The 18,298-nt window shown below is 43.9% G+C and overlaps 1 protein-coding gene across 2 annotated transcripts in view; it reads left to right on the top strand.

Annotated features, from left to right (window-relative positions):
- The window catches only part of Mta3 (metastasis associated 1 family member 3), a 90,326-nt gene that overhangs the window by 67,934 nt on the left and 4,094 nt on the right, over positions 1-18,298 (top strand). Inside the window, exons 9-12 of one of the 2 annotated variants that reach the window (XM_055618997.1) lie at positions 5,188-5,376; positions 10,480-10,554; positions 12,833-12,891; positions 18,029-18,153. In XM_055618997.1, the coding sequence (XP_055474972.1) occupies positions 5,188-5,376; positions 10,480-10,554; positions 12,833-12,891; positions 18,029-18,153 (448 nt within the window). The remainder of the gene's footprint in view (positions 1-5,187; positions 5,377-10,479; positions 10,555-12,832; positions 12,892-18,028; positions 18,154-18,298) is intronic. The other variant, XM_055619004.1, reaches the window with a different exon arrangement.

An 18,298-nucleotide genomic window follows, 5' to 3' on the forward strand; every position in this document is an offset into this window, starting at 1 on the left:
AAAAACCAAAATACAGAAATATAAAGCTTGTAATGTAAATTAATTCTTTGTGGGAGTTGTGATCATGGGAAACATGTATATTTCCAATTATTTTAATATGTTTCAAATTCTACCTTTTTGGAGGTTATCTCTAGACGTTTCACCCTTCGGGGTGGGGGTCATGGCTAGGCAACGTCTGCCCCCTTCCTCATGAGGCCTCAGTGGCAAATCCTAGTTTGATCCCACCCGGTTCTCCCTGGGGAAGCAGCGAGTTTAGCAGGGTTACTTGCAGGGCATGGATAACCTAAAGCGACCCATCTGGAGGTCTGTGTCCAGGTGGATGAAGCCTCTGCAGAGCTGCATAGATGGGAGCTGCTTCCCAGCACCAGCACCCAGACTTTCCCAGTCTGTATGCCCTGCCCTCCCCGAGGCCAGGCACATCAACGGCGACATTGCATACAGCTGGCTGGGGGGCGAGGCTGGGTAGCTGAGGTGCCACAGCCACCCTCCTTCCGTTCTCCAGTCTAGCTGTGGTGGACATTTGCAAGGGGGCACAGCTGAACTCAGGATGGTGTTGGCAGTTTGGCTCAGAGCACAGGCCTGTACAACAGAGGGGCATGAGGGCTAGAGTCTAAGGCAGAGTCTCAGATAGCCCAGGCTAGCCTGAAGCTCAGTGTGTATATATATATATATATATATATATATATATATATATATATATATATACATGAGTCTGGCCTTGACCTTCCTGCCTCCACCTCCCAAATGCCTGGATTACAGCTGTTGACTACTGGAGCCCAGCTGAAATTTCTTCTAAAACTTGAAATCGGGATGTATTGTATGAAAAAATAATCTTAATTTCAATTAATAAAATAAATAAATCCTTTATCTATTTTAAAAAGATGACCTCTGTATATTGTTCCCATTGCAGCAAACACTGAGAGTGGAATTTATACTTTTTATGTATAAACGCTTTTGCTTTGATCATAGTTTTACATTTACTCAGAAGATGTTCACCATCGGCTTGGAAAGGAAACTGAGGTTCAGTAAGCAAGCTTTGAGTTGCCTTAGCATCGTGAATGCTGGAGTTTGTGCTGGAGTTAAGAGTGTAAAGTTTTTATAGAATTGTTCCCGAGCAAGTTAGTAGTTAGCATTGATCTTGTGCGTGTGCGGTAGTGTGGTACAGTGCAGCCTGTGTGGAGCGTGTGTTCTCTGGGGACGGGTTCTAATGATGAGCGTCAGGCCATGCAGCTATGAAAGTTCCTTGCAGTCAGCGCTATAGCCATGAAGGGAAACAGGCAGGACTGGAAAGCCAGCGCGGGGGGGGGGGGTTCTCTCTGCTGTGTCAGAGCAGGGCCCTTACACCCTGCATTACCACAGTCTTACTTTGAAATGGTTCCGTGTAGACCAACTGTGAAGGTAGAGCTTATAGAAATTGGAGCATCGCCATGAATGTGTTCACTGTTCTCAAGTGGCATCTCTCTCACGCTGCCCCAGAGTGCAGAGGCCTCTCCAGTACGTGTCCCATCTCACAGCTCCGGATCTTCTAGGATTCTGCTGAACTAGGCTTGGCCCAGCCGCATGCTGGGCCCCTTCCGCCCTCCTGCATCTCTTAGCCTCTGTGAACACAAGCATAAGAGAGCAAGGCCAAAGACTGGCTGTATTGAGCATCTTAACATCCTACTGGCCAAACAAATTGTGTGGCAGAACCCAATATCTGCATCGGGGCATAGTAGCCTCCTGTGCCGGTCCCAGGCCGGGGGTGAAATGTTTGCTGAACAACAATCCTTTTTACCACAGCGTGATTCTGTTTAACGAACAAAAGATGAAAAACCCCACTGCCAAGATTTCCTTGTCAGTCTTTCTCCTAAAATACTTGTATTTGTCATTTCCATCTGTGATGAATGGATGAAATGTGACAACACCTTTGCTTTTTGGCAGAGGGAACAGCTTGTGCTCAGTTATGATTTTCAAAATTTAGCTTTGAATGGATCTTGCAGGGTGTGCATCTATCTCCTGAAAAGATGTGATCTTTGCAAAGTATTTATCTGAGGGAAGACTTAGCTTGTTTTATGTTTAGTTTTCTAACTAACCGGTCTTTAATTTTAAATTGAGATATATGTGCAGTACCACGTATGGAGTGGCCTTCATGGATGGGATACATACTTCAGTGTAAACCCACTCCTAGGCACAGATCAAGTGTACAGAGTGCCCTCTGTCCTCCCACTCAGTGCTCTGGAACACAGAGAAGGCTGCACGACATTAAATTGGTACAGGCTCTTAAATTTTTGTTATTGACTGTTGTTGTCGGCTGTTGTAGAAACCACGTTCTTTGACTTAACGCTTTTAAAGAGTACAGTCAGAGCACACGAAAGTCCATTCAGGGGCAACACCTGTGCGTCTCAGAAAGCGGATGCTAGTAGGGACATCATGAAACTGGCCCCTTGAAGTCCGGCTCCCACTGACTGCACTGTCCTCTCCACCAGGCTCTGGGTTACTCACCTGAGAAGCTGAGTATCACGGTGCTAATCAGCTGGTGTTGACTGGTGGCCTGGAAGCCGCCCTGCAGCCTGTGCCTCCGGAGCAGCTGGGCTGCAGCGGGCATCCTTGCGCAGGGCTCGTGCTGTGCTTTAAATGAGGGATTCTTCCGATTAGGCAGTTGAGGCACCACCGCCTGAGACAAACACATTTAATTCTGTGACGTTTTGGTTTCAGAGCACCGGTTAATTATAAAAATTGCTTTTATCTTTTGAGGAAATTCAGCATCACAGTTAATTTGCATAAATTTCTAGAGGAGGTGTTGAGGATCAAACCTGGGCTGAAAACAAGTCTGGCGCGAAGTCACACTCCCGCCTTTGTAACGATTGATTCTGTTGGCTTTGTTTTTGTTTTTGAGACAGGCCTAATATATTCAAGGATAACACTGACCTCCTTCCCACCTCCACATCGCAAGTGCGGGGCGGGGTGGGGGGGGAATTGGCTTTTGAATACTACCTAGTCTTTTAGTTTTATTACTCGTTGTCAATTTAGGACATTACAAAGTAACAGTTTATGGTTCTATCCTTAGTTGAAAGGTTCCCTAAATACTATTGTTCTGTTTTTACAGTGAGACAGAAAGAGCTAATCAGATGTGGAGATACATGAAACTGCTAAGTCACAGGGTCTATTTAATGAGGTTAGCTAGAGGAGCAGGAATTCTTAGATGTGACACTTGGCTGGGCGTGAGCAGGAGGCAAGAGCAGGGCCAGCGTGCTGAAGCCCCGTGTGGCAGGTGGAGATCTTTCCCAGGATGCTGCCCCCCCCCCCCCCCCCCCTCAACCACCACCCTCTGCAAACCAGCACCTCCAACAGCAGCTGTGGCTGTCAGGGCACATTGATAATGATATTTTCTAGTTGGCTTTTGTTTTGTGGAATCCAATGATTTGTTTTAAAGTTAAATTTGTTCAAACCTTATTCACCAAGTAACTAGACAGATTTGTACTAGTTACTGCCTTTGCCTTTGTCAGCAAAGTCAATTTATGCTTATATTGGCCATGTTGGTTAACGCCTCACAGTGTAAATGCATCCTTGTGGTGGTGTGGATTTCACTGGTTGGCTGCCTTCAACTCTGTAGTCCCCCTGCCTCACTCTTGAGTGCTGGGATTACAAACAGGTACTACCATGCCCAGCTGTAATATATATATTTTAATCAACTAGTTTTTTATTTATTTGGTTTAATGAGAGGGTCTCACTTTTTAGCCCTGACTGGCTGGAACTCAAAGATACCTGCCTCTGCCCTCTGCCCCCTGCCCCCTAAATTCTGGGATTAAAGGTGTATGCCACCACACCCCGCCCATTTGTGAAATTTCAGATGATCAACAGGAGGTGCTTGTGTAAAAGATGCCGGGCTTGGCATTCATGCGCTCTGAAGCCTGTGTGTGGAGGAGACAGACACAGACGCAGGATCACTTTGCCAGGTAGTCTGTGCTAAACACACGTGTGTGTGTGTCAAGTGCTGGCACACACATGCAGAGCTGATTGTCCTGCTCTGCAGTTTTTGGTGTGCATAAATGTGTGTGCACATGTATAAAGGAAACTAGCAAAAGTTTTCAGAACTTGAAGCTCTGTGTTGGCCGCTAACTGGGGAGCAGTTAGGATCCCAGGAGTCACGCCCAGCTCTTGGTGCATTCTAGGAAAGTCCACTACCATACTCCCTGACCTCTGAAAAGCTGATCATATGACCTAATCTCTGTCTTCTGTTCAAATCACTCTTTTGTTTGTTTGATTTTGTTTTGGTTTTTTGAGACAGGGTTTCTGTGGCTGGCCTCAAACTCCCAGAGATCCGCCTGCCTCTGCTTCCCAAGTGCTGGGATCAAAGGCATGTGCTACCACTGCCTGGCTTCAGACCACTCTTGGAATATGAAACCCACACTGGCCTAGCTGCTCTAAGCATGCCTGGTCATCTATCATTGGTCTTTCCAAAGCCTCAGCCAAGTTATATTTGAATATGGATTTGTAATCCTGTTTGTTTTGTGTGAAATATGAATGTGTATTCTTTTTACTTCGTGTATATACACATGTGTGTTAAGCATATGTGTGTCATGCTGTGCACACGGAGCCTAGAAGAGTCTTTTGAGAGTCAATTCTCTCCTTCTACCTAGTGGGTAGGGGAGTTGAACTAAGTTTGTCTGGCTTGGCAGCAAGCAGCCTTTCCTTGCGGAGTCATCTCGTTGGCCCAAATATATAATTTTGCTTCAAATATCATGCTTCATTCCACTTTTTCTTTCCATCTCTCATTCCAAGTAACAGTACATTATTCTCTTAATTGAACTAATGCTTTTAATACAATACTTTTTCTCTTTCACACATAGTATTTTTTCCTTTGGTCAGCAAAGACTATGCCAGTCTTCTACGGTAACTGAAGTGACTTGGCTAATTTTAAGTAAATGAAATCTTGAAGTCAATTTGATTGTGTTCTTAATTTAATATTTTGAGCATTTGGATCTTCATGGTTGTTCCAGATGGATATATTTTTAAATACCTTAAGTAGTCTAGTTAGCATTCTCTTAAAGCAATTATTTGGAAGTGTCTGGCTGCTTAATTTTGTTATTTAAAAAGAAATAATAAGGATACTGTTAATTAAGCGTACCTGCATTCAATGTTTCCATTCTTTGCTGGCCTGGAGGTGCTCACTTGACATTTCCTGTCCATCCTGTTTCTCTCCTCCAGTTTCATGCCATGGACACACTGTACAGACACGGCTATGACCTGAGCAGTGCCATCAGTGTGTTAGTGCCACTTGGAGGGCCGGTCCTGTGCAGAGATGAGATGGAGGAGTGGTCGGCCTCTGAAGCCAGCTTATTCGAAGAAGCACTGGAAAAATATGGCAAAGATTTCAATGACATCCGCCAGGACTTTGTAAGTGGAAAACTGAAGAAATTGTTGGGAGGGGAGCACTGTTTTAGAATTCCACTTTATCTACTTAGTACTCTTACAGGGTGAGCATGCCTATGGTGCAGGTTCTGTTGGTGTCTGGGATCGAAGTCAGGGCTTGAGCATGTGTTCTGCCACTGAACCACACCCCCAGCTTTGACAGTAACTTTATTTGCTTAAACTAGAATGAAGAGCCACTTATAAAGGAGAAAAACTGACACCTACTTTGCACTATGAATACGGCCCAGGGTGAGGAGTCTTGAGATCTGGAATGCACTGAGGTTTCGGGAATTTGCCCTCTGCTGCACTCTGATTTCCAAGCAGAACTGTGGACAGTTCTGTGCATTTGTGCTAATCCCTTGCAGTCTATGTGTGTTGTGCACTGACTCCTTTAAGCTACCTCTAGTTATGAACTGTTGACGTGGACTTGTAAAGTAGGTGTGAACCTGGCCAACAGAAGAGCTGGATTTGCTTTCCAGTTCTCTCCATCTTTGACTGGTAATGATATGCAGCATTCTACTTGAAATTTTATGATGTCTAGAATTTATTCCTTTTCAGATTCATTTGGAAGTTGTGTATTTAAGTTGTACAGTGTGATGTGATGTATACACCCTGAGACATGATGACCACACCAAACACATGTCTGAGTGGTGTGTGTGTTCATGTATGTATGTGTGTATATGTATGTATGTATGTATGTATGTGTGCACACTGGGGAAGGCCTACTTTTAATTTTCAGTGCTAGAGAGCAAACCTAAGTTTCTAGCATCTCTGGAGTACTCCATCACTGAACCACTCACACCCTTTTTGCAGAGTTTTGCCAAATTGCACAGGCTGACCTTGAACTTGAGATCTTTCTGCCTCAGCATTTAGAGTAGCTGGCATTACAACTGCACAACCACCCAGGTGTCTTGCTTTTCTTAGTTAAATTTATTCTCTTTGAAAAAGAATTTTTGTTTGAGATCTTCATAAGTTACCTTCTGTAATAGCCATCCTTCGTTTTAATTGGAAAAATAGGTTTGTTTGATTGTTTGCTGGGCTGTGTGAGACCCTCTCTGAACAGCAGTGCCACACATCAGCAGCGCTCACAATGGAGTGTTCGAGGAGAGGTGTTCAAGGGAAACAGCTGTTCTTCTGTCCTCCAGAGCTCAGTGCTTATACATTCTGTGTGTTAGCTCTCCTGCCAGGAGTCTTGCCCTTAGATAGCATGGTTACAGCCATGCCAGCAGGCCTCCCTTTTTGCCATTATAGGGTGTTCATTTCGAATAGCACCTTGATGTCTGCAGTGTGATTTTTCTTACAGATTTGCATATATGTGGCCAAAGAACAATCATATGGTTTCTGAAAGCCTAGAAATGTACACTGGGATGTCTTCTCTGCCCCTTTATGGTTGTTGTTTTGTGAATTGCTACGCCTTGCTGAGGATCAAAACTAAGGCAATGTTTTAAACCTGTTCCTTTGACCTGCAAGTCTGTGCCAGTCTGAACTGCAAGCTTAGGTTCTAGATCAAGTATAAAAATTCTACAAAATTCAGTTTAAAGGGCAGAGCTATGACACAGCACATTTCCGGATCAAAGATCCAGGACACTGGGGCTAAAGCCATGGGAACATAAGACTGGGTGCTCGGCCAAACTGATCTCTGTGACTTGGCTTCATCATTCTTGAAACTGTCCCCCGAAATGGCTGCCGCATCTCTGACTCTCAGTTCCCAGACCTCACACAGCTCCTGTTTCTCCCAGCCTGGCAGGACATGGCTGCATTGCCCCAGTGGCTGCCACAGGCTAGATATTCTATGATTCTAACACACAGCTTCAGGATCCACAGGGCCACACTTCACATCTGTTGAATGCAGGCCACAGAATCCACATGCCAGCCCTACTCTCTCTTAGTCTTTTTTCTTCTGATGAAATTCCCTACTTAATCATGCATATTGTCCCCCTTTTCATCGTCAGTGTTGATCTGGGGGTACACAGATGTTCTCATGTGTGTAGCCTGTACAGTGTTCTGGGTTGTTCCCATACTCCGCAGCCACATGAGTTTTTAGCATTTGGGACTAGTTTCGGGCTGAGGTCTGATTGCTTAAATCCTTGACAGTGAGTCATTTATTGTCTAGTTTGTGTGTGTGTGTTTTATTAGATGCAGAGTTAGCTTGGACAAACACTAACAGACTAAGTTTCATAGTGTTTATATGCTGAAATGATAAATAAAACATGTCTGGTCTGTTTAGGTTTTTGGGGTGGGAGTGGGGTTAGGTCTGGGGTGCTGACTCCATTTGCCTGTCCCGGGTTTGGGGCTTACTGCTAAGCTTTCATCAGTGTGCTGGTGTACATGTTTGCCATCTTAGCAGCTCTGTGCCTCATGGGACCTCAAAGATCTGAGCTCCCTGCTTTTGGTAGACATTTTCCTCACCCATCAGGAAAGGCTTCCTCCCTGGCTAGCTCTCCTAGCACCCCTACCTCATCCCAATCCTCACCCAATGGGTTTTACTGCCTGGCTAGCATGCAAGGTTATTCCAACAAGCCCATCATACCCACCTATGGGAACTTTATGTGATTTCCAGGAGACTCCTTATTCTTTTGATGACGCTGAGTTTCATTTCCATAGCTTCATTGGCTACTCCATTTTCAGGTGCAGCTCCCACATCCTCCAGGCTATGAGCATGCATGACTAAGCCAATTCATCTGTATTTGCTCTGTTGCCTATTTAGCCAATTGTACTGTTTGGAGCTATGATGAAAAAGAGGTGATCTGAACCACAATACTTGGAATTATTTTCTTTTTATTATTTATTTTTATTCTGTGTGTATGGGTGTTTGGTCTCCATGCATGTCTGTGTGCCACATGCATGCCTGGTTCCCATAGACACCAGAAGAGGACATTGGATCCCCCAGGACTAGAAATACAGGAGCTGTACACTACCACGTGGGCGCTGGGGACTGAACCAGAGCCCTCTGGAAGAGCAGCGGTGCTAGCTCTCCAGACTCCTTTTTTCTGGTTTGGAAGGAGCTGGTGCTGGGCATGGCCTGTGTGGACTTGTGTACCAGATGAAATGCAGTGTGTGATGGTTGGCTTGCATGGCCACTTGGCTTCCTTCTCTCGGGTTTCCAGATAAATGCCTGTCAGATCCTTGTTTTCCAAGGAAAGAAGCCACTAAGCTTGACTCTTAGCATGCTTAGAAACCACACCATGGCTGACCTGTGAGGCCCTGCTGAAGGCATCTTTCATGGAATTTCAAACACATGATTTCATTAGATAAATGCATTGAGTTTTAAAATAAAAATCCCAAATAGCTATTTGTTTTAGCTATAGTTCAGAGCTAGTGGCCATGCCATGGTCCTGCAAAGAAATCACATTTGTAACTATTGTTTAAATCACCACCTGAATCAGCTTAAATTATTGCCTTTCTCTAAAATGCTTGCTATTTCTTAGAATAGGTAAGTAAGTAACTGGGGGAGGTAATACGATGGTGTGGGTGTTGTCAGGAGGGTCCCACGAAGCCCCACAATGGCAAGGCATCCAGGGAGCCCAGTGTTAACTGGCCACCCCAGAAGGGGTGCTGGGAGTTGGAGGGCCACAGCTCAAGCTGGTCCTGTTGGCCCTCCCTGCCATCCTGGAGACCTCCACTCTCAGTTGTCTTGATAATAAAACCTCATCTGCACAGGGCTATAAGTGTATTGTTTGCTCTAGGTCTCATGAGTAGGATTTTTACTTAATTTTTGTGAAAATAGCAAAAGCAAGCTTACTTTTTAAAAAAGGAAACACACTTAGCTATCTCTTTTTTTTATTCAAAGATGTAGCCTGTTGTTTATTTTGTTTAGTTCTAAAAGGTTGAACTTTAATTTAGTTTTTCTCAATTATTTTTTAATCTATTTATTAATTTAATCTCCTTACAGCCTACTCATAGCCCCTCCCTCCTCTCCTCCTCACGTCACCTTCATGTTCCCCTCCCTCCACTTCCCCCTCCTCTTTTTTCTCAGAGAAGGGAAGGCTGGCAAGAGGCATCAACCCACCCTGGCACCTCAAGTCACAGCAGGACTCTCCCACTGAGGCCTGACAAGGCAGCCTGGCTAGGGGGAAGGGATTCAAAGGGAAGCAACAGTCAGAGACAGCCCCCGGTCCCATTATTAGGGGACCCACATGATGACCAGGCTGCACATCTTCTACACGTGTGTAGGGGGTCTAGGTCCAGCCCACGCGTGCTCTTTGGTTGGTGGTTCAGTCTCTGTGAGTCCCCATGGGCCCAGGTTAGTTGACTCTGTAGATCTTGTGGTGTCCTTGACCCCTCTGGCTCCCACTATCCTTCCTCCCACTCTTCCACAGAACTGCCAGAGCTCAGCCTATTGTTTGAGTGTGGGTCTCTGCATCTGTTTCCATTTATGTATGTATTTTATGTATGGGTGCTCTGTTTTCATGAACATCAGAAGAGAGATTCAGGTCCCATTACAGATGGTTGTGAGCCACCGTGTGGGTTTTGGGAATTAAACTCAGGTCCTCTGGAACAGCACTCAAGTGCTCTTACCTGCTTAGCCATCTCTGTAGCCTCCTGTTGTTTTATTTATAATAACCAAATAAGAGTTGTCAGGAAAGGGTTGAGAAATATAATGGCAGATACCAAAAGACATCCAGTGCAATGGTGTCTTTGGAAGTGAGAGTAACTCAGCCTCAGACTATTTAAATAATGTTTCTGAAATTGTGTAGCACCGCTGATGATATAGGTCATGGTAGAGCAGGTGCCTAGCATGCAAATGGCCTACATTAATTGGTTAATTAATTATGCTTCAATTCCTCCTGTCATTGCTTCACAGGGCTAAGAACTTTTCCTGAGTTAGTCAGGAAATACTCCCAGTGATGATGTTTATAATTTTTAATCAGATTGATGAGAAATGGAATACATGCATTCGATTGGATCTCTTACTAAATATAACTCAATACCATTTGCTAAGAATTAATTTTTTTTTTTCAAAAGATTTTTTTTTCTAGAACAAGTCTTAACATGTAGATCCTTGCTACATCATTTCAATGGAGTGGTTTTGAAGGAAAATACTTTATGCCATACATTGTTTTCATTATCTTCTTAAATATTTTTCAGCTCCCATGGAAATCCTTGACCAGCATCATTGAATATTATTACATGTGGAAAACTACTGACAGATACGTGCAGCAGGTAACTTTCAGCCACCAGCACATCGAGTTGTAGTGAGCTTTCTGTCTGTGTCAGTGTTTGTAAGCAATGTCTGTTAGCAATGAACCTGTTTGATCTTTCCTAGACTGCTTTAAGTCCTGCGATTTCATGTTTTATTACTTTTAATATTTTCATCTTAATAGTTCACTGTTTTCAGCATTCATCTTTATGATGTGGCTAGAGAGGCATTGTGTCTCTTGCAAAAAGTGAAATACAGAACTGCAGTGAACCACCTGGACGATATATTATTATGATTGAAATGTGAACCTTGAGGCCATCAGCCTTATAAATTCAGATACTGATATGCTTTTCTAATACCTCCTACATGACATTTTGTGGACCTGTTCTATAAGCTGTAGCCCCCAACTCCATTTGGGTCCCCTGTCCCCATGCTAGGGTGCACACTTTGAGCCTTGTGTGTGATAGGTGGGCACCCTGCCACTAGGCTACACGCTCTGCCCTCCCCTGAGCTTTGACCTTAATCATAATGCCTTCATTGATATTTTGAGACAGGGCCTCACTGGCTAGCTTAGGCTGTCCCTAAGCTTGAGGTCCTCTTGATTCAGCCTCTAGAGTGCTAGCATCACAGGTGTTTGCCACCAAGCCTGGGCATTTAGTCTTTGTAGTTTGATGCTTTCTTCTCTAAAGTCATGCATAAGTCATTTAACTTTTGAGTTCTTCACAAATGTCCTAAATTCATGTAGCTGTTTGTTACTTATTTTGAAAAATCTACCTTTGGAGAAAGGCATATTTCTGTAATGATTCTTATAGTCACATGTCAGAGCAAGGGAAAGATTAAAAGCAGACGGCATTTGCCTAAATGTGCAAGCTATACAGTGGCAAGAACTGGATGCCACACAAATGCATTTTAAGGATCACTCTCAAGTGCCAGGCGTTGCCGTGGTCATGAATAGTGAATAGAAATCTACAAGGTGTTGAACAATTTCCAGTGTCAACACCATATGTAATTCAGAAAGTGAATATTTTAAACAACTGTGGTAGAAATGAAGGCCGTGCAGCCTGGAAACCTGTGCTGTTCAAGTTAAGAAGTGTCCCCAGAGAAGGCCCAGACAAGGCCCTAAAGACGGTTATCTGTGTTTAGAAGATGATTTTCCAAAAATGTTGACTCCATTCTAAGTTCCAGGTTGTCCTTGAATAGTTTGTTTTCATCCAGTTGGACACTGGAGGTGGGTTTGTAGTCCCTCCGGGCACAGTGACTGCCTTGTTCCCCCTCACTATTTGCTTTCATTTTTGTGGTGATCAGGGTCTAGATCTAATGATGGCTTCGCCTTTCTCCCTTTCCCCCTGCATTTGGCTCCTCGTTGACTTCAGTGCAGTGTTGAGTGAGTTCAGCCAAGGTTTAAAGTTACCACAGAGCCAGGTGCAGGCCACACCTGTGGCTCCTGCACTTGGGAGTGTGAGGCTGGGCAACACATAGTGAGTTCCAGGCCAGTCTCAGCTCCATAGCGAAACCCTGCTGGGAACTGACTGGCCAATAGTCACTGCATAGGGCCCATCATTAGAGGGAGCTGCAGTCACTTCCTCTGCATGAAGTTTAGAAACTATCTCTAATTTTTTTTTTCTAAAAGCAAAGGTTGAGTGTGTGTACACACACAAAAGGGTCGGGCAGTGTGTGTGCACATACTCATTCCAGAAAGACAAGAACTAAAGTAGGAAACTAAATTTGCAAAAATAAGAATGGTTATTGTCACTGTTCTCTGAGGGCTAGAAGTGAAGCTCAGTGGTAGCGGATGTGCTTAGCTTGTATGAAGGCCCAGGTACAATCACACATGTATGCATGCACACACACACGCACACACACACACACACATCCCAGAAAAGGCCTTTTTAGTTTTCTCATAGAAGATTGAGAAAATGCCAGACTATGGTAACATACACCTTTATTCCCAGCTCTCAGGAGGCAGAGACAGGTGGATCTCAGTGAGTTTAAGGACCGTCAGGGCTACACAGAGAAACCCTGTCTGGAAAAGGGGGGAAAAATGTATTGGGAAGTGAAGTTTTTCATTGCTTTAACTTGAAGCATTTTTATTTGAAATATTTTATATGTGCTTATAGTTCTGTAGTCCAGAAGGTAATGGCTTTCTTAAAAGTTATTGGAGCTTTAGAATGTGTCTGTGGAAAAAACTCTTAAGATAACGAATGGTGCTGTATCGTTTATCTTCTTGTGTTTCTGAGGCAATGAGATGTAAATAATTAGTATGCATTTCATGTGAACTGTTTTGTCCATTTTTTGAATTAGAAACGCCTAAAAGCAGCAGAAGCCGAGAGCAAGCTGAAGCAAGTTTATATCCCAACTTAGTAAGTAGCTGATGTCTTTTGAGAGCTTCTTTCTGCTTTAAATCTGTCATTCCAAACGTGTCATTTGTTCATGGTGACAAACCTGAATGTCTTTGTGTGTCCTACCTGGTTTTTGTCCTCAAAGCCCAAAAGTTGTTTTCTGTTGGCCCACTATGATGACTTTGGAAAGCAAAGGGAGAGGGTGAGAGGAACCTGAGTAGAACAACATGAGGGTACCAGGTGAATGCCCAGCTGCTTGTTCTTGTATTAAGCCACAGGGCAGGTGTCACATTCCCCAGTGACAGAAGGTAACTGCCTTACTGGGAGCAACTGTGTTTCATAGAGCCAGCATTTTCTGAGACCTCTGCATGGCAGCATGGGTGTCGTTACTGTGCGTCATCCCTTGAAGGCGTGTTGTCTGTGTGATGTGATGGTTTCACATTGTTTTCTTGGATGTGCTTTGTACATGAGAAGTAGGTTTGGGGTGTGTCCTATGTCTAGCATTCTCTCATGTAAACCTTTGGGTTTACAGGTCATTGTCATGTAAGAGCAGACGTCAGTTTCCTTCCATTCTATATGTTTTAAGTGCATCTCACTCTTCTGTCATTGAGGTCTTAGGTCTGGGTCCTCAAATCTACAACTTTTTCTCTACAGCCCCAAGATTTTTCAGGTTCTTTGAGCTAAACACAGCCATTGTATATAAATTTTTGTTTGCTGGATTTGGATATATTTTATAATAGATGTTTTTACATACAGGAGGCTTCATGGACAACTTTACCTCAAGGCATATAACTGGCTTACTTGTTTCTTGGTGTGTGTGTGTGTGTGTGTGTGTGTGTGTGTGTTTGGTTTGATTTAGTTTTTTGTTTTGTTTTGTTTTTGAGACAGGGTCTCACTATATAGCTGTGGCTGTCCTGGAACTCATTATGTAGACCAGGCTGGCCTCAAACTCGGAGATCTGGCTGGTTCTGCCTCCTGAGTGCTGGGGTTAAAGGTGTGTGCCACTATGCCTTGATTTGGTTTAGTTTTTAAAAACTGTAATTTACATATCCCGTAATTCTATTTCTTCTGCAGTGTTGTTGTGAGACCTTTTAAAATTATATATTTACTCTGTGAATTCAGAATGTGTGATCCCACAAGGAAAACACTGGTTGTGACTTGAGCTTCTCGGGGGGAAACAGCCTTCCCAGTGCCACAGTGCTGATATTCCAGAGAGAACGTTTGGCTGTTGCGACCCAGTGGCCCAGTGACCAATCTTATCCAGCAGCACGCAGTGGCATGGATTCACACAGTAGTAGTCTGGATAAAATCTCACTCGCCAACTGTTTCTGTAAATAAGTCTCATTGGAACATGGGCCTATTTGTTATATATTGTCCAAGCCTGCTTTTATCCTGCAAGCGCGGAATTTAGTGGTTGTGGCTCTGTTACCCACAAACCTAAACTTCTTTACTACCGAGCCCTTTACAAGCAAAGTTTTCTACATCTTTATTTAAGTGATCCTTGGAGATCAAACAATTTCTAATCATACTCATGAAAAAAATGTGTCTCCTTGGCGTTGTTTAAAAATAAGCTGACTTATAGAGTCATATGTAAATCTGAGTCCCTCAGTGAATTTCCAAGTTAATACTGAAATAGAGTGTTGTTGTTTTTTAATAGATTAAGAATTCTTCGTTTCTGTCATGCTTCGAGCCTGGCTGTCTCCTACAGTCAAAGCCTAGTGTTTGTAGTGGGAGTAGAAGGTTAAGAAGACATGCCGCTCTCCTGAGAACAATGACCAAGAAGATAGCTTTTTCGTGGGGGTGGGGTGAGCATTTTGTTCTGTGCAGTACCCCCAGAGGAGTTTCTGAGGAAGTGTGAGGCACTCAGCTGCAGGCGGTTGTGCTGAACCACGTGAGTTGAGACAGGGCCAAGCCCAGAAAAGATGGTGTGACTGGTGTGAAAAGAGTAGACAGCCAGCCACAGAGGCTGGGGAGTTGCAGTATGGGATGCCCAAGACAAAGAATGGAAGAATTTTAAAGACTTGTCATGGTTGCAATTTTTTTTTAAAGATTTTATTATTGATTTATTTTATGAGTGCTCTATCTGCATGTACACCTGCATGCCTGAGGAGGGCATCAGACCCCAGTATAGATGGTTGTGAGGCACTATGTGGTTGCTGGGAGTTGAACTCTGAACCTGTGGAAGAGCAGACAGTGCTCTTAACCGCTGAGCCATTTCTCCAGCGACCATGGTTGCATTTGGACCATGGATCCAGGAAGGAGTAGGGCATATATGGGGATACTTGTCATGGGTGCTCAGGAAGAGAGAGACCATCTTGACTTAGAAAGAGCTCTGAGGACGATGCTACATTAGGCAGTGACTGACTTTGATTGTCAAGGTTGAGTCCACAGTTAGGTGGATTACCCTGCCAGAAATGGTAGCATAATATTAGGTTAGGACATTTTTAGTTTGTTCTATCAAAACAGGGATAGTGGACTTGTGTGCAGTATATACTGGACATACTCAGGGGAAAGGTCTAGGCTAGAGACAATTGTGAACCTCACAGCACACAGTAATTCCACTTCAAATCATGGATTAGATCTGTGAGGGAGAGCAACCAGAAAGGCGCCTTGCAGTAGACCCTGAATGAACTCAGTGTTTATAGAGCATACTGTGTATGTTAGCTGCAGACAGATGACCCAGGGAGCCACGGGAGCTGAGAGGGCTCTGATGTGTTTTAAAAAGGAGGGGATGAGCATTATTAGATGCTGGTGGGGTGTAACCAGGAACTCAGCAATATGGAAGTCACTGTGATGTAGTGGAGTGGCAGAGTCAGGCTAACAGCAGAGGGAGACACTATCAAATGGGAAAAGATAAATAAATATATGAGCCTAAGAAGGGCCAGTGCTCAGTGGTTAAGAGCACTCACTGTTCTTGCAGAGGACCTGAGTTTGATTTGCAGCACCCACACAGTGGCTCACAACCATTCATAACTATTTACTATGTGTAAATAGTAATTTGAGGAGGGTTCAGAGAGGAGAATGACATGTATGTAATGCTCTAGGGCCAGAGATGGTGGGAGTGTGGAGCACAGATGAGGGCAGGGCTGATTAGAGGAAGGACATTCCCACGCAAGGTCTCCAAAAGCATTTCTTGGGGCCCACAATTGAATCTTTAGGTGGATATCCTCAGTGGTTCTCAGGTGTGTCGTCACTGTGGTTTTAAACAGTGGCTTATTCAGTCAGGCAGGGTTCTGGGCCCATCCAGAGATGTATTTGTTGTCTCTGTCCTTCCTTTCAAGTCACCACAACTGTTCATGGCATTGGCTCTTTTCTTTTAGAGTATATATAAATTTTATGTGTTTTGCTTACTTCTATGTGCATGCCTATTGCTCAGGGAGGTCAGAAGAGGGCATCAGATCTCCTGGAATTGGAGTTAGGAATGGTTGTGAGCTACTGTGTGGGTGCTGGGAATCAAACCCAGGTCCTCTGCTAGAACAGCAAGTGCGCTTAACCACTGAGCCATTGCTCCAACCCCACATTGGCTCTTCTTAGGCTCAAATATTTAGCACTGAGTTTAAATACCTACTTTCCCTATTTCTGGGAAGCTTTTGGCTTGACTTCAATAGGTGGGAACATCATTTTAACTGCTACAGATTTCTTTTCGATTGGAAATGATTCACTCTGGGAACCTTAGTTTCTCTGAACCACTTTTTTTCTTTAGTTTTCTTTTTGAGACACACCCTCGCCCTACATAGCCCTGGCTATCCTGGATCTCACAGAGATCTGCCTGCCTCTGCCTCCAGGGGAGTGCTGGGATTTAAGGCGTGCGCCACCATGTGTGGCCCCCTTCTTTTCTTTCTTTCTTTTTTTTTTTTTTTTTTTTGTTCTAAAAAGCAAAACAAACAAAACACGGATCATCTATCTATCTATCTATCTATCTATCTATCTATCTATCTATCTATCTATCTATCATCTATCTATGAGGCGATGTCTCATTATGTAACAGATGAAAAGTCCCCTAGAAGGAGGCTCTTCTGGGACAGATCTCTGTGTCTACTTAGGGAGCCTGTATTTTCTAAGTGATGTGTGCTGTGCATGCAGTTGTGCAGTGTCCTGGGGCTCTAAGCGGGGAGTTAGCTTTCTGTGAGCTGTGTTTACACAGCAATTGCCATGATACGCCTGGCTATATGTCTCAAAGAACTATGGCTGTGCTGACTGACAGGTTTGCATTTAGTCTTATCAGTGTTTATGATAAATTTGCATTTAGCCTTCTGACCTATGTCTTCTTTTTTCTCCTAAAAGTGTTTTCTTAAACAGAAGGAAAAAAAATCTAAAACACAAACTCAAAGGTTTTCTCATCTTAAATGCTAATCTGCCTCAAAAACTTCTGACATAATGTGAATTTTTATGGTGAGCCTAGGTTAGAGGCCCTCCCCTGTGGGTGTGGAGGGTGGCTCTGCAGAGCCCAGCTGCATCTTGGCTTCAGCCCATCCCCCTGGAGCAATGCAGAGGCCACAGCGTCACCGCCACCCAGGAGCAGTGCCAGGGCTTTCCCAGTCACACAGCACTGCCTTTAGCTTAGTATTCAATCAAAGACATTATTTTCTCAGGAAAATATATGATGATAAGGATAAAGTCTAGTGACGTCTATCTTTAAAAAGAATAGTGTGCTCTGAAGAAATCGCAGTGCTGTGAACACAGGAGACACACATCTGCCTTAGAGTGCCTGGCACAAGACACTGGCAGTTTTATAACTTTACTTTGTAAAAATGAGTGCCTTGGTTTTATTTCATTTTATTTATTTCTTCTCATCATTCTACTGGATATACCCACTTGTTTAAGTTCCTGGAATCATGTGTGCCAATGTATTTCTGTCTTTTGTGTGTGGGTGTGTGTTTCCTTAAGGTTTGTTGTTATTGTATACAAAGTCCTGGGTTCATCACAGCATCTTTGTACATACCTGTCATTATACTTCATTCTCATTTGCTCTCTTCTACTGGCCCCATACTTGGGATCATCTTAGCACCCTTCTTTTGCCACTCTGTTTCTTCTTCACTAAATATATTAATTGTTCATGTTTTAGGGAAGGTAAATTAGTAAGGAGGTGCCAGCTTTTTGCCTTGTCCTAAAAATTATTATTATTTTTTTATCATTTCACTTTACATTTCATTGAAAGCAGCAAACCAAATCCCAACCAAATATCCAGCAGCAATGGCAAGTCTGGCACTGTGAATGGAGCTGTGGGGACCCAGTTCCAGCCCCAGAGCGCCCTCCTTGGACGAGCCTGTGAGAGCTGCTATGGTAAGTTTGCTCAGGCGGAGCAGCGCCTGAGGTATGCTGTCCTGCACTGTGGGGCTGGTTGGTGAGAAGCATAGAAGCATACCACTACAGCTCAGAGGCTGGGCAGTGTCTCCTTAGAGTGAGTGGGTGCCGCCCCAGCCTCCAG

The sequence above is a fragment of the Psammomys obesus genome, unplaced genomic scaffold (assembly GCF_907164565.1).
Source record: "Psammomys obesus unplaced genomic scaffold, mPsaObe1.curated_primary_1811, whole genome shotgun sequence".
Lineage (NCBI taxonomy): Eukaryota > Metazoa > Chordata > Mammalia > Rodentia > Muridae > Psammomys > Psammomys obesus.